Source organism: Lampetra fluviatilis, unplaced genomic scaffold, assembly GCF_964198595.1.
Source record: "Lampetra fluviatilis unplaced genomic scaffold, kcLamFluv1.1 SCAFFOLD_341, whole genome shotgun sequence".
Taxonomy (NCBI): Eukaryota; Metazoa; Chordata; class Hyperoartia; order Petromyzontiformes; family Petromyzontidae; genus Lampetra; species Lampetra fluviatilis.
This window is the reverse complement of record NW_027621577.1, coordinates 9,239-25,102: the sequence shown is the minus strand read 5'-3', so window position 1 is coordinate 25,102 and position 15,864 is coordinate 9,239. Positions and strand designations below refer to the sequence as shown.

The following is a 15,864-nucleotide window of genomic DNA, read 5'->3' as shown; positions in this document are numbered from 1 at the left end:
TGTGGGTCTCTGTGTGGTGAGTCTGTGGGTCTCTGTGTGGTGAGTCTGTGGGTCTCTGTGTGGTGAGTCTGTGGGTCTCTGTGTGGTGAGTCTGTGGGTCTCTGTGTGGTGAGTCTATGGGTCTCTGTGTGGTGAGTCTGTGGGTTTTTGTGTGGTGAGTCTATGGGTCTCTGTGTGGTGAGTCTATGGGTCTTTGTGTGATGAGTTTATGGGTCTCTGTGTGGTGAGTCCATGGGTCTCTGTGTGGTGAGTCTGTGGGTCTCTGTGTGGTGAGTCTGTGTGTCTCTGTGTGGTGAGTCTGTGGGTCTCTGTGTGGTGAGTCTGTGGGTCTCTGTGTGGTGAGTCTATGGGTCTCTGTGTGGTGAGTCTATGGGTCTCTGTGTGGTGAGTCTATGGGTCTCTGTGTGGTGGGTCTCTGTGTGGTGAGTCTGTGGGTCTCTGTGTGGTGAGTCCATGGGTCTCTGTGTGGTGAGTCTATGGGTCTCTGTGTGGTGAATCTCTGTGTGCTGAGTCTATGGGTCTCTGTGTGGTGAGTCTATGGGTCTCTGTGTGGTGGGTCTCTGTGTGGTGAGTCTGTGGGTCTCTGTGTGGTGAGTCTATGGGTCTCTGTGTGATGAGTCTGTGGGTCTCTGTGTGGTGAGTCTATGGGTCTCTGTGTGGTGAGTCTATGGGTCTTTGTGTGATGAGTTTATGGGTCTCTGTGTGGTGAGTCCATGGGTCTCTGTGTGGTGAGTCTGTGGGTCTCTGTGTGGTGAGTCTGTGGGAATCTGTGTGGTGAATCTCTGTGTGCTGAGTCTATGGGTCTCTGTGTGGTGAGTCTATGGGTCTCTGTGTGGTGAGTCTGTGGGTCTCTGTGTGGTGGGTCTCTGTGTGGTGAGTCTGTGGGTCTCTGTGTGGTGAGTCTGTGGGTATCTGTGTGGTGAGTCTATGGGTCTCTGTGTGGTGAGTCTGTGGGTCTCTGTGTGGTGAGTCTGTGGGTATCTGTGTGGTGAGTCTGTGGGTCTCTGTGTGGTGAGTCTATGGGTCTCTGTGTGGTGAGTCTGTGGGTCTCTGTGTGGTGAGTCTGTGGGTCTCTGTGTGGTGAGTCTGTGGGTCTCTGTGTGGTGGGTCTCTGTGTGGTGAGTCTGTGGGTCTCTGTGTGGTGAGTCTGTGGGTCTCTGTGTGGTGAGTCTGTGGGTCTCTGTGTGGTGGGTCTCTGTGTGGTGAGTCTGTGGGTCTCTGTGTGGTGAGTCTGTGGGTCTCTGTGTGGTGAGTCTATGGGTCTCTGTGTGGTGAGTCTGTGGGTCTCTGTGTGGTGAGTCTGTGGGTCTCTGTGTGGTGAGTCTGTGGGTCTCTGTGTGGTGGGTCTCTGTGTGGTGAGTCTGTGGGTCTCTGTGTGGTGAGTCTATGGGTCTCTGTGTGGTGAGTCTGTGGGTCTCTGTGTGGTGAGTCTGTTGGTCTCTGTGTGGTGAGTCTGTGGGTCTCTGTGTGGTGAGTCTGTGGGTCTCTGTGTGGTGAGTCTGTGGGTCTCTGTGTGGTGAGTCTGTGGGTCTCTGTGTGGTGAGTCTATGGGTCTCTGTGTGATGAGTCTGTGGGTCTCTGTGTGGTGAGTCTATGGGTCTCTGTGTGGTGAGTCTATGGGTCTTTGTGTGATGAGTTTATGGGTCTCTGTGTGGTGAGTCCATGGGTCTCTGTGTGGTGAGTCTGTGGGTATCTGTGTGGTGAATCTCTGTGTGCTGAGTCTATGGGTCTCTGTGTGGTGAGTCTATGGGTCTCTGTGTGGTGAGTCTGTGGGTCTCTGTGTGGTGGGTCTCTGTGTGGTGAGTCTGTGGGTCTCTGTGTGGTGAGTCTGTGGGTATCTGTGTGGTGAGTCTATGGGTCTCTGTGTGGTGAGTCTGTGGGTCTCTGTGTGGTGAGTCTGTGGGTATCTGTGTGGTGAGTCTGTGGGTCTCTGTGTGGTGAGTCTATGGGTCTCTGTGTGGTGAGTCTGTGGGTCTCTGTGTGGTGAGTCTGTGGGTCTCTGTGTGGTGGGTCTCTGTGTGGTGAGTCTGTGGGTCTCTGTGTGGTGAGTCTGTGGGTCTCTGTGTGGTGAGTCTGTGGGTCTCTGTGTGGTGGGTCTCTGTGTGGTGAGTCTGTGGGTCTCTGTGTGGTGAGTCTGTGGGTCTCTGTGTGGTGAGTCTTTGGGTCTCTGTGTGGTGAGTCTATGGGTCTCTGTGTGGTGAGTCTGTGGGTCTCTGTGTGGTGAGTCTGTGGGTCTCTGTGTGGTGAGTCTGTGGGTCTCTGTGTGGTGAGTCTGTGGGTCTCTGTGTGGTGAGTCTGTGGGTCTCTGTGTGGTGAGTCTATGGGTCTCTGTGTTGTGAGTCTGTGGGTCTCTGTGTGGTGAGTCTGTGGGTCTCTGTGTGGTGAGTCTATGGGTCTCTGTGCTGAGTCTATGGGTTTCTGTGTGCTGAGTCTATGGGTCTCTGTGTGCTGAGTCTGTGGGTCTCTGTGCTGAGTCTGTGGGTCTCTGTGTGCTGAGTCTGTGGGTCTCTGTGTGGTGAGTCTATGGGTCTCTGTGTGGTGAGTCTATGGGTATCTATGCTGAGTCTATGGGTCTCTGTGCTGAGTCTATGGGTCTCTGTGTGGTGAGTCTATGGGTCTCTGTGCTGAGTCTATGGGTCTCTGTGTGCTGAGTCTATGGGTCTCTGTGCTGAGTCTATGGGTCTCTGTGCTGAGTCTGTGGGTCTCTGTGTGCTGAGTCTGTGGGTCTCTGTGTGGTGAGTCTATGGGTCTCTGTGTGGTGAGTCTGTGGCTCTCTGTGTGGTGAGTCTATGGGTATCTATGCTGAGTCTATGGGTCTCTGTGCTGAGTCTATGGGTCTCTGTGTGGTGAGTCTGTGGGTCTCTGTGTGCTGAGTCTATGGGTCTCTGTGTGGTGAGTCTGTGGCTCTCTGTGTGGTGAGTCTATGGGTCTCTGTGCTGAGTCTATGGGTCTCCGTGTGCTGAGTCTATGGGTCTCTGTGCTGAGTCTATGGGTCTCTGTGTGGTGAGTCTATGGGTCTCTGTGTGCTGAGTCTGTGGGTCTCTGTGTGGTGAGTCTATGGGTATCTATGCTGAGTCTATGGGTCTCTGTGCTGAGTCTATGGGTCTCTGTGTGGTGAGTCTATGGGTCTCTGTGCTGAGTCTATGGGTCTCTGTGTGCTGAGTCTGTGGGTCTCTGTGCTGAGTCTGTGGGTCTCTGTGTGGTGAGTCTGTGGGTCTCTGTGTGGTGAGTCTATGGGTCTCTGTGTGGTGAGTCTGTGGGTCTCTGTGTGCTGAGTCTATGGGTCTCTGTGTGGTGAGTCTATGGGTCTCTGTGTGGTGAGTCTGTGGGTCTCTGTGTGGTGAGTCTATGGGTCTCTGTGTGCTGAGTCTATGGGTCTCTGTGTGGTGAGTCTATGGGTCTCTGTGTGGTGAGTCTATGGGTCTCTGTGTGCTGAGTCTATGGGTCTCTGTGTGGTGAGTCTGTGGGTCTCTGTGTGGTGGGTCTCTGTGTGGTGAGTCTGTGGGTCTCTGTGTGGTGAGTCTATGGGTCTCTGTGTGGTGAGTCTGTGGGTCTCTGTGTGGTGAGTCTGTTGGTCTCTGTGTGGTGAGTCTGTGGGTCTCTGTGTGGTGAGTCTGTGGGTCTCTGTGTGGTGAGTCTGTGGGTCTCTGTGTGGTGAGTCTGTGGGTCTCTGTGTGGTGAGTCTATGGGTCTCTGTGTGATGAGTCTGTGGGTCTCTGTGTGGTGAGTCTATGGGTCTCTGTGTGGTGAGTCTATGGGTCTTTGTGTGATGAGTTTATGGGTCTCTGTGTGGTGAGTCCATGGGTCTCTGTGTGGTGAGTCTGTGGGTATCTGTGTGGTGAATCTCTGTGTGCTGAGTCTATGGGTCTCTGTGTGGTGAGTCTATGGGTCTCTGTGTGGTGAGTCTGTGGGTCTCTGTGTGGTGGGTCTCTGTGTGGTGAGTCTGTGGGTCTCTGTGTGGTGAGTCTGTGGGTATCTGTGTGGTGAGTCTATGGGTCTCTGTGTGGTGAGTCTGTGGGTCTCTGTGTGGTGAGTCTGTGGGTATCTGTGTGGTGAGTCTGTGGGTCTCTGTGTGGTGAGTCTGTGGGTCTCTGTGTGGTGAGTCTGTGGGTATCTGTGTGGTGAGTCTGTGGGTATCTGTGTGGTGAGTCTGTGGGTATCTGTGTGGTGAGTCTGTGGGTCTCTGTGTGGTGAGTCTGTGGGTCTCTGTGTGGTGAGTCTGTGGGTCTCTGTGTGGTGAGTCTGTGGGTCTCTGTGTGGTGAGTCTGTGGGTCTCTGTGTGGTGGGTCTCTGTGTGGTGAGTCTGTGGGTCTCTGTGTGGTGAGTCTGTGGGTCTCTGTGTGGTGAGTCTGTGGGTCTCTGTGTGGTGGGTCTCTGTGTGGTGAGTCTGTGGGTCTCTGTGTGGTGAGTCTGTGGGTCTCTGTGTGGTGAGTCTATGGGTCTCTGTGTGGTGAGTCTGTGGGTCTCTGTGTGGTGAGTCTGTGGGTTTCTGTGTGGTGAGTCTGTGGGTCTCTGTGTGGTGGGTCTCTGTGTGGTGAGTCTGTGGGTCTCTGTGTGGTGAGTCTATGGGTCTCTGTGTGGTGAGTCTGTGGGTCTCTGTGTGGTGAGTCTGTTGGTCTCTGTGTGGTGAGTCTGTGGGTCTCTGTGTGGTGAGTCTATGGGTCTCTGTGCTGAGTCTATGGGTCTCTGTGCTGAGTCTATGGGTCTCTGTGTGCTGAGTCTGTGGGTCTCTGTGCTGAGTCTGTGGGTCTCTGTGTGCTGAGTCTGTGGGTCTCTGTGTGGTGAGTCTATGGGTCTCTGTGTGGTGAGTCTATGGGTATCTATGCTGAGTCTATGGGTCTCTGTGCTGAGTCTATGGGTCTCTGTGTGGTGAGTCTATGGGTCTCTGTGTGCTGAGTCTATGGGTCTCTGTGCTGAGTCTGTGGGTCTCTGTGTGCTGAGTCTGTGGGTCTCTGTGTGGTGAGTCTATGGGTCTCTGTGTGGTGAGTCTGTGGGTCTCTGTGTGGTGAGTCTATGGGTATCTATGCTGAGTCTATGGGTCTCTGTGTAGTGACATAAGAAGGGAGGGGCTGCTGGGGGCTCTGGGTTCCCAGGTGGGTCCAGACGCTAAGCCTCTGGGCGCCAGGCGTTGAGTTCCCAGGGGGTCCAGACGCTTAATCCCCTTGGCGCCGCCAAAGGGGGGGGCTGTGTGTGCTCTGTGGGATATCTGGGGGCGCACACGGCCCCACCCCTCGTTGTACCAGGCATAAAAGGAGAGCTCCCTGGACGATCGGGGCCCAGTTGTAACTCAAGACCCAAGACCCACGACCAGCCATCTGAAGACCCGGGGATGCTGTGAGAGCCAGCGCTGGGACTCTGGAACTCCCGACTCTACGACCTTGTGAGGGCGAGTTCCGGAGCGTAGCCAGAGTAGAGTATCTAGGCTGTGTAGCTAGGCTGTGTACCTAGGCTGTAACAGAGTATCAGGACTGTTGGACTGTTGGACTGTTGGACTGTTGGAGTGTTGTATTGTAATAAAGAAGTTACCTCTACAAGTGTCTCCGGAACCTGTTACATTTGGCGTCAGAAGTGGCAATGGAGACAAGAAGTAAGCCACGTACCTTCAGTCCTGACGGCGATGTTGAGGAGCAAGCGGCGACGGGGCAGCCAACTCGGGCCGACAGCGACGCTGCACCGCCGGCTCAGCAGTCGTCCACCATACCTGCCGATCTTCCTCCAGCGTCGGGAGCAGCAATGGAGGAAACGCTGCTTCGCCTCACCGAGCTGCTCCACGCCACCGTCTCCATCCTGGACGACATGCGTCGCTCACAGGCGGAGACAGCAGGGAGAGAGGAGGCGCAGCGGCCGCACCATCCCGCCGGCTCCCACACAAAGATGGCGGCCGTTCCCGCCGCAAATACATCCGGGTGTGTCGTCACTTCTGCGGGGGGAGCAGTGGCCGCTGGGAGCGACGTCACTTCCGGGCCCAGCGTGGGCCAACCCGATGACGCCGCGTCATCAGCGCTGCGTCCCTCACCGCCGGGTGACAGCGCTGCGAACGCGAAGCCAGCTTCAGCCGGGTTGCCAGGCAACGAAAGCTTGGCTCACGTCCAGCAACGCCTGCCGGCACTCAAGGCATTTTCTTCAGAGGGGGGTGAGTGGGCAGCGTTCGAACGCCGGTTCGTCTCTCTTATAGAGACGTCCGGCTGGTCGGAGTATGAAGCGCTCCAAGGCCTCCCGGCCATGCTCGACGACGACTCCCTCGCAGCACTCCTTACTGTGCCACGCGCAAAACGTGCCACGCTCACGGATGCCCTTCATCAGATGCGGCTGATTTATGGACCCCCATCCGAAGCACGTCACCGCTTCGATGCGAGGAGGAAGAAGGCCTCCGAGTCGGCGATGGGGTACCGCAGCGCGCTGCTGGCCATGGCAAAGGTTGCCTACCCTCGCATGGATGAAGACGCTGTGGAGTCACTCGTGCTGCAGAAGCTCATGAGCTTGGCCCGCCAGCTTCGAGTTGCCATGCCGACAGCCGACGACGACGACGACTTCACGTCGCTACGTGCTGCCAGGTGCATCCAAGCACACCTACATTGCGATGAGGACACGACCATCGCCGCCTGCGCAGGCCCACCTGATGCACAAGCCTATGACGTGCATTCGGGGCCTCATCAGGCCTTCGCAGCAACAGAAAATCGCGGATCGTCCAACTGGCGATCCCAGCGAGATCACCACCAGCGGGACCGGCCAACCTCGCGCCAGGACGGAGCGTCCATCGTCTGCCACAACTGTGGCCTTCGGGGCCATGTGGCGTCCGGCTGCCGGGTCCCCCGACGCCGGACTTCAGGACCTCCGGCGCCTCGGCCACCACCGTATCCTCGGCATACCCAGGCGAGTCACGACACCTCGCACTCTCGGCCCCCACTTACAACAAGCACGCACCCTCACACCACACAGGGGGGTCATGCTTCTGAGGAGGGGGATTCGGGCCCATCATTGAACAACCGGGCGCTCGGACCGGGTCAATGGTCCGAGTTGGCCCATAGGGTCGTTGCCGCTGCGGCAGGGTCCTCTGCCGTAGTGGGTTCCATCGAGGGCGTTGATGTTCGTATGTTGATCGATACGGGTGCGTCGGCGACCATCATTTCAGACATAATTTATAACATTTTGCCCGATATATGCCGTCCCTTGCAGCCAGTTGATGTGCCATGCTATGCCGCAAATGGGGGTTCGTTGGGCATCACCGGACGGATCAATGCTCAGATCCGCATTGCTGACGTCCAATTAGTTGGGCCCATTTTGGTCTCATCAACCCTCGCCGTTCCGTGCCTCCTCGGAACAGATTTCTTGGGGAAGATGCCCATTAAAATTCTCATTAACAAAGGGTGTATTGAGCTCCCCTCCGGCCGACGCATGGCCTTCCTACCCACACCCACTCGGTTGCACTCCGCATCTACGACGGTGCAGGCGTTGGCGGCGTGCACAATTCACATTCCTCCTGGCTCTCAGATGTTAGTTCCCCTCCGGTTTCGTAAACCCCTTGATTACGACGCGTTCATGGGGGGTGCTGTGATCGGGCCTTCGCGTTCAGCTGAGCGGGTGTCGGACCTCGTGTGTGCACAAACGCTCGTGCGAAGCGACCACGACCCCTTTATCCAGGTCCTTAACGCGGGATTGGAAACGGCCGTTATCTGTCAGGGAATGGTGCTTGCTCACGCGACGCCAGCCCCGCCAGAAGATGTGATCGTGGGTCACGTAGGGGGCGAGTTCTCTTCCGTTGCCAAGCCAGGTCCTGACACAGGATGGCTCGACGCGCTTTGCTCCACTTCTGCCGATTTGTCACCATTACAACATGCTAAATTACGCACGCTGCTGAGCGATTTCGCCGACGTTTTCAGTCAAAGCAAATTCGACATTGGCTGCACTAAATTGCTAAGCCACCACATCGACACGGGTGATGCCGCTCCAATTCGTCAAAACCCATTCCGGTTGAGCCCGGCCGAAAAGGAACATGTACGGGTGGCCGTCAACGATATGTTGGCGGCCGATGTCATTGCGCCATCAAATAGCCCATGGGGGGCGCCGATCGTTCTTGTTAAGAAGCACGACGGGAGCCTCCGCTTTTGTGTTGACTTCAGGAAACTTAATAAGATTTCGGTGGCCGACGCCTACCCGCTTCCCAGGATGGACGAGTCGCTCGATGCCTTAGCAGGTGCGCATTACTTCTCCACCTTGGATCTCCTCTCGGGGTTTTGGCAGCTACCCCTTGATGACGCATCCAAACCAAAGACGGCCTTTCGCACGCCGCAGGGACTGTTCCAATTCAACAGACTTCCCATGGGTCTTCACTCGGCCCCGGCGACGTTCCAGCGCCTGATGGAGCTGGTCCTCGCTGGGCTCCAGTGGGATTCTTGCCTAATCTACCTCGACGATGTAATCGTGTTCAGCAAAACTTTTGATGAACACCTCACGCGATTGAAGGCAGTTTTCCTTAAAATGCGAGCGGCTAACCTCAAATTCAAACCGCAAAAATGCCACCTCATGAGGGATTCGGTTCGTTATTTGGGCCATATTGTCAGCCGCTCGGGAATTGCCACGGACCCCGAAAAGACAAATTGCGTGCGCTCATGGCCAACTCCTACCTCTGTTGGGGAGGTGCGGAGTTTTATCGGCTTCGCCTCATATTATCGACGATTTGTTGCGGGATTCGCATCTATTGCGAAGCCCCTCCACGCATTAACGGCCAAAGGGGTCAAATTCCGATGGGGAGAGTTAGAACAGGCATCATTCAATGCCGTCCGAAAAGCACTGGTCGATGCTCCTACCCTGTCTTATCCAGATTTTACCACTCCGTTCATTCTGGATACAGACGCCAGCAACACCGGAATTGGAGGGGTGCTGTCGCAAATTGTCAATGGAGTGGAGCGCGTCGTCGCCTATGGCAGCAGGGTGCTGTCGCCCGCGGAGCAACGTTACTGCGTGACGCGCCGCGAATTGCTTGCTATCGTTTTTTTCATAAAGCAGTACAGGCCATACGTGTATGGCAGGCATTTCACAGTACGCTCCGACCACGCGGCGCTACAATACGCCTTGCGAGTGGACCAACCATCTGGACAGCTCTCGCGTTGGCTCGAGATCCTCCAGGACTTTGCGTTCACTGTCATTTACCGCAAGGGGATTCAACACGGGAACGCCGACGGGTTGTCGCGACTGCCGAACAATGGGCGCTGTGCTTGTTTTTTGGGTGCGGGGCGTTGTAGGCAGCCTGACGGGGTACCGCCCCCATCCCTTGCGGCCGCGGCCGGGGATGGGGTCGGGGACCACGGGGCTCCCTCCACGCAAGTTCCGCAGGACGCATTGCTGGGCCTCGGGTTGGACGACTGGGGACGTCTTCAGATGGAAGACGTCTCCCTCCTCAAATTGAGACGCCGCGCTAGGGATGCCGAGGGTCACAGGGGGCAGGGGGGCCCCGTATCATATGTCATCCGGGAAGGCGTCCTCATGCATTGGGATGGGGGGTCCCAATCCCACACATTGGTGGTGCCCACCTCCCTGCGGGGGCGACTTGTGTGGGAAACCCACAGTCGCCTCTTGCACTTGGGTGTTCAGAAAACACTAGCTAAAATCCAATTGGAATTTTTCTGGCCGGGCATGGCAAACGATGTGGCTGACCTTGTGCAAGGTTGCACAGAATGTGCACGGCGGAAACCACCTGCTAGGCCGTCCTGCCCGCCGCTCCAATCCATTAAAGTTTCCCGGGTCAATGAGATCGTCGCATTGGATATTTTGGGTCCGTTTCCCGCTACTCCTCGGGGTAATAAGTACCTTTTGGTTGGGGTCGAATATTTTACCCGATGGGCCATGGCCTGGCCACTCCCCAACCAGTCTGCAGCAGCCATTACAGAGGCCTTTTTCCAGGGCTACGTCCTGGACAAGGGTGCTCCCGAACGCCTGCTGACCGACCAAGGGAAAAATTTCTCTTCCACCCTGTTGCGGGATGTGTGCAACCTGCTAGGGACACACAAAATTCGCACCTCGCCATATCACCCCCAGACTGACGGTATGGTCGAGCGATTACATAGGACACTTACCTCCATGCTAAGCCACCAGGTGTCTGAGTCACAGACTGATTGGGATCTCCACATACCTGGTGTCTTGGCCGCCTATAGAATGGCGCCCCATGCTGCCACGGGGTACTCGCCATTCTATCTAATGTATGGTAGGGAGGTTTGCCCCCCAATCGACGTACAATTGCACATTAAACAGCCCGCACCTAAGGCTAAGATTGCCGACCACATCCGTGCTAATGTGCGTCGTCTCGTAGATGCCCGGGAGGCTGCTCAAAATAACTCAGAAGCCCGTCAGCTTGCCAACGAGCGGTTGCGGAATCTCCGCACATCCCGCCACGTTTGGGTAGAAGGGGACCGCGCCTGGCTCCACTGCCCGCAGGTACCATTGGCTACTTCCTCAAAACTGCTTAAGCCTTGGAGAGGGCCGGTTGTTATTATTCGCGTTCTCCGCCCGCAGTGTGTCAGGATCCAGCATGGCAAGCGACGTTGGTTCGTGCACCCGTCACGTCTAAAACCTTACATTCAACCCTACACACCTCCTTCACATCTCCGGGGCCGAGAGCGCGACATGTCTGACGAGTCGCGCCGCGATGATGCTGCTCCTAACTCTCGGGCAGGTCCCGCTGCCCCGCCCTCAGGTGCCTTGGGAATGAAATCCGCCACGGCCGACCCAGCGGGAACAAGCTTGCCCGCGGGATCAGCGACCCAGGACACAAGCGCAACAGCGGGTCGTCGGTCCCCTCCTGCCTCCGTCGCGACCGATGGACCTGCCACTCGGACTCGCTCAAAACTCAAACGATTTTCATGACCCCCGCCCACGAACTCTCGTCCCAACGCGACGCCACTCACTTTTCCATCATGTATAGTGGGCGATTGGGGCGTGCGTTCATCCTGCATATATGTGTTTATACAGTGTTGTTCTGCATCGGTGACCACAGGAGGGGGAGAGGCGCTTTCTTCTCATTTTTTTTTCTTGATTTGTCACACACTCATTCTGATGGTTAACAAATAATTTCTTGTACAATTGTATTTTTTTTTGACAGCCGGGTCGGCTGGAGGCTACGTAGAGGGGGGTAATGTAGTGACATAAGAAGGGAGGGGCTGCTGGGGGCTCTGGGTTCCCAGGTGGGTCCAGACGCTAAGCCTCTGGGCGCCAGGCGTTGAGTTCCCAGGGGGTCCAGACGCTTAATCCCCTTGGCGCCGCCAAAGGGGGGGGCTGTGTGTGCTCTGTGGGATATCTGGGGGCGCACACGGCCCCACCCCTCGTTGTACCAGGCATAAAAGGAGAGCTCCCTGGACGATCGGGGCCCAGTTGTAACTCAAGACCCAAGACCCACGACCAGCCATCTGAAGACCCGGGGATGCTGTGAGAGCCAGCGCTGGGACTCTGGAACTCCCGACTCTACGACCTTGTGAGGGCGAGTTCCGGAGCGTAGCCAGAGTAGAGTATCTAGGCTGTGTAGCTAGGCTGTGTACCTAGGCTGTAACAGAGTATCAGGACTGTTGGACTGTTGGACTGTTGGACTGTTGGAGTGTTGTATTGTAATAAAGAAGTTACCTCTACAAGTGTCTCCGGAACCTGTTACATCTGTGCTGAGTCTATGGGTCTCTGTGTGGTGAGTCTGTGGGTCTCTGTGTGCTGAGTCTATGGGTCTCTGTGTGCTGAGTCTATGGGTCTCTGTGCTGAGTCTATGGGTCTCTGTGTGGTGAGTCTATGGGTCTCTGTGTGGTGAGTCTGTGGGTCTCTGTGTGGTGAGTCTATGGGTCTCTGTGTGGTGAGTCTATGGGTCTCTGTGTGGTGAGTCTGTGGGTCTCTGTGTGGTGAGTCTGTGGGTCTCTGTGTGCTGAGTCTATGGGTCTCTGTGTGGTGAGTCTATGGGTCTCTGTGTGGTGAGTCTGTGGGTCTCTGTGTGGTGAGTCTATGGGTCTCTGTGTGCTGAGTCTATGGGTCTCTGTGTGCTGAGTCTATGGGTCTCTGTGTGGTGAGTCTGTGGGTCTCTGTGTGGTGAGTCTGTGGGTCTCTGTGCTGAGTCTGTGGGTCTCTGTGTGGTGAGTCTATGGGTCTCTGTGTGCTGAGTCTATGGGTCTCTGTGTGGTGAGTCTGTGGGTATCTGTGCTGAGTCTGTGGGTCTCTGTGTGGTGAGTCTATGGGTCTCTGTGTGCTGAGTCTATGGGTCTCTGTGTGCTGAGTCTATGGGTCTCTGTGCTGAGTCTGTGGGTCTCTGTGTGGTGAGTCTATGGGTCTCTGTGTGCTGAGTCTATGGGTCTCTGTGTGCTGAGTCTATGGGTCTCTGTGTGGTGAGTCTGTGGGTCTCTGTGCTGAGTCTGTGGGTCTCTGTGTGGTGAGTCTATGGGTCTCTGTGTGCTGAGTCTATGGGTCTCTGTGCTGAGTCTATGGGTCTCTGTGTGGTGAGTCTATGGGTCTCTGTGTGCTGAGTCTATGGGTCTCTGTGTGCTGAGTCTGTGGGTCTCTGTGCTGAGTCTATGGGTCTCTGTGTGGTGAGTCTATGGGTCTCTGTGTGGTGAGTCTATGGGTCTCTGTGTGCTGAGTCTATGGGTCTCTATGTGCTGAGTCTGTGGGTCTCTGTGCTGAGTCTGTGGGTCTCTGTGTGGTGAGTCTATGGGTCTCTGTGTGCTGAGTCTGTGGGTCTCTGTGCTGAGTCTATGGGTCTCTGTGTGGTGAGTCTATGGGTCTCTGTGTGGTGAGTCTGTGGGTCTCTGTGCTGAGTCTGTGGGTCTCTGTGTGGTGAGTCTATGGGTCTCTGTGTGCTGAGTCTGTGGGTCTCTGTGCTGAGTCCATGGGTCTCTGTGTGATGAGTCTATGGGTCTCTGTGTGCTGAGTCTATGGGTCTCTGTGCTGAGTCTATGGGTCTCTGTGTGCTGAGTCTATGGGTCTCTGTGTGCTGAGTCTGTGGGTCTCTGTGTGGTGAGTCTATGGGTCTCTGTGTGGTGAGTCTATGGGTCTCTGTGTGCTGAGTCTATGGGTCTCTGTGTGGTGAGTCTGTGGGTCTCTGTGTGATGAGTCTATGGGTCTCTGTGTGGTGAGTCTGTGGCTCTCTGTGTGCTGAGTCTATGGGTCTCTGTGTGGTGAGTCTGTGGGTCTCTGTGTGATGAGTCTATGGGTCTCTGTGTGCTGAGTCTGTGGGTCTCTGTGTGATGAGTCTATGGGTCTCTGTGTGGTGAGTCTGTGGGTCTCTGTGTGGTGAGTCTATGGGTCTCTGTGTGCTGAGTCTGTGGGTCTCTGTGTGGTGAGTCTGTGGGTCTCTGTGTGGTGAGTCTATGGGTCTCTGTGTGCTGAGTCTGTGGGTCTCTGTGTGCTGAGTCTGTGGGTCTCTGTGTGGTGAGTCTGTGGGTCTCTGTGTGGTGAGTCTGTGGGTCTCTGTGTGCTGAGTCTGTGGGTCTCTGTGTGCTGAGTCTGTGGGTCTCTGTGTGGTGAGTCTGTGGGTCTCTGTGTGGTGAGTCTGTGGGTCTCTGTGTGCTGAGTCTGTGGGTCTCTGTGTGGTGAGTCTGTGGGTCTCTGTGTGGTGAGTCTGTGGGTCTCTGTGTGGTGAGTCTGTGGGTCTCTGTGTGCTGAGTCTGTGGGTCTCTGTGTGGTGAGTCTGTGGGTCTCTGTGTGCTGAGTCTGTGGGTCTCTGTGTGGTGAGTCTGTGGGTCTCTGTGTGGTGAGTCTGTGGGTCTCTGTGTGCTGAGTCTGTGGGTCTCTGTGTGGTGAGTCTATGGGTCTCTGTGTAGTGAGTCTGTGGGTCTCTGTGTGGTGAGTCTGTGGGTCTCTGTGTGCTGAGTCTGTGGGTCTCTGTGTGGTGAGTATGTGGGTCTCTGTGTGCTGAGTCTGTGGGTCTCTGTGTGGTGAGTCTGTGGGTCTCTGTGTGCTGAGTCTGTGGGTCTCTGTGTGGTGAGTCTGTGGGTCTCTGTGTGCTGAGTCTGTGGGTCTCTGTGTGCTGAGTCTGTGGGTCTCTGTGTGGTGAGTCTGTGGGTCTCTGTGTGCTGAGTCTGTGGGTCTCTGTGTGGTGAGTCTGTGGGTCTCTGTGTGCTGAGTCTATGGGTGTCTGTGTGCTGAGTCTATGGGTCTCTGTGTGCTGAGTCTGTGGGTCTCTGTGTGCTGAGTCTGTGGGTCTCTGTGCTGAGTCTATGGGTCTCTGTGTGGTGAGTCTGTGGGTCTCTGTGCTGAGTCTATGGGTCTCTGTGTGCTGAGTCTGTGGGTCTCTGTGTGCTGAGTCTGTGGGTCTCTGTGCTGAGTCTATGGGTCTCTGTGTGCTGAGTCTGTGGGTCTCTGTGTGCTGAGTCTATGGGTCTCTGTGTGCTGAGTCTATGGGTCTCTGTGTGCTGAGTCTGTGGGTCTCTGTGCTGAGTCTATGGGTCTCTGTGTGCTGAGTCTGTGGGTCTCTGTGCTGAGTCTATGGGTCTCTGTGTGCTGAGTCTATGGGTCTCTGTGTGCTGAGTCTGTGGGTCTCTGTGTGCTGAGTCTATGGGTCTCTGTGTGCTGAGTCTATGGGTCTCTGTGTGCTGAGTCTATGGGTCTCTGTGTGCTGAGTCTATGGGTCTCTGTGTGCTGAGTCTATGGGTCTCTGTGTGCTGAGTCTATGGGTCTCTGTGTGCTGAGTCTATGGGTCTCTGTGTGCTGAGTCTATGGGTCTCTGTGTGCTGAGTCTGTGGGTCTCGGTGTGCTGAGTCTATGGGTCTCTGTGTGCTGAGTCTATGGGTCTCTGTGTGCTGAGTCTATGGGTCTCTGTGTGCTGAGTCTATGGGTCTCTGTGTGCTGAGTCTATGGGTCTCTGTGTGCTGAGTCTATGGGTCTCTGTGTGCTGAGTCTATGGGTCTCTGTGTGCTGAGTCTATGGGTCTCTGTGTGCTGAGTCTATGGGTCTCGGTGTGCTGAGTCTATGGGTCTCTGTGTGCTGAGTCTATGGGTCTCTGTGTGCTGAGTCTATGGGTCTCTGTGTGCTGAGTCTATGGGTCTCTGTGTGCTGAGTCTATGGGTCTCTGTGTGCTGAGTCTATGGGTCTCGGTGTGCTGAGTCTATGGGTCTCTGTGTGCTGAGTCTATGGGTCTCTGTGTGCTGAGTCTATGGGTCTCTGTGTGCTGAGTCTATGGGTCTCTGTGTGCTGAGTCTATGGGTCTCTGTGTGCTGAGTCTATGGGTCTCTGTGTGCTGAGTCTATGGGTCTCTGTGTGCTGAGTCTATGGGTCTCGGTGTGCTGAGTCTATGGGTCTCTGTGTGCTGAGTCTATGGGTCTCTGTGTGCTGAGTCTATGGGTCTCTGTGTGCTGAGTCTATGGGTCTCTGTGTGCTGAGTCTATGGGTCTCTGTGTGCTGAGTCTATGGGTCTCTGTGTGCTGAGTCTGTGGGTCTCTGTGCTGAGTCTATGGGTCTCTGTGTGCTGAGTCTATGGGTCTCGGTGTGCTGAGTCTATGGGTCTCTGTGTGCTGAGTCTATGGGTCTCTGTGTGCTGAGTCTGTGGGTCTCTGTGCTGAGTCTATGGGTCTCTGTGTGCTGAGTCTGTGGGTCTCTGTGTGGTGAGTCTGTGGGTCTCTGTGTGCTGAGTCTGTGGGTCTCTGTGTGCTGAGTCTGTGGGTCTCTGTGTGCTGAGTCTATGGGTCTCTGTGTGCTGAGTCTGTGGGTCTCTGTGTGGTGAGTCTGTGGGTCTCGGTGTGCTGAGTCTGTGGGTCTCTGTGTGCTGAGTCTATGGGTCTCTGTGTGCTGAGTCTATGGGTCTCTGTGTGCTGAGTCTATGGGTCTCTGTGTGCTGAGTCTGTGGGTCTCTGTGTGGTGAGTCTATGGGTCTCTGTGTGCTGAGTCTATGGGTCTCTGTGTGCT

General features: G+C 55.7%; 1 protein-coding gene across 2 annotated transcripts; it reads left to right on the top strand.

The window, feature by feature from the left end:
* Nucleotides 1-5,065: 5,065 nt before the first annotated feature.
* LOC144955439 (uncharacterized) lies at nucleotides 5,066-11,638 on the top strand. Of its 2 annotated transcripts, none has more exons than XM_078885656.1 (2): nucleotides 5,066-6,873; nucleotides 10,691-11,638. In XM_078885656.1, the coding sequence occupies exons 1-2, from the start codon at nucleotides 5,575-5,577 to the stop codon at nucleotides 10,703-10,705; spliced, it is 1,314 nt and encodes a 437-aa protein (XP_078741782.1). In that variant the 5' UTR covers nucleotides 5,066-5,574; the 3' UTR covers nucleotides 10,706-11,638. The 2 variants fall into 2 exon arrangements, with proteins under 2 accessions (XP_078741782.1, XP_078741781.1); XM_078885655.1 differs by having other exon boundaries at nucleotides 10,670-11,638.
* The last annotated feature ends 4,226 nt before the right edge of the window (nucleotides 11,639-15,864 follow it).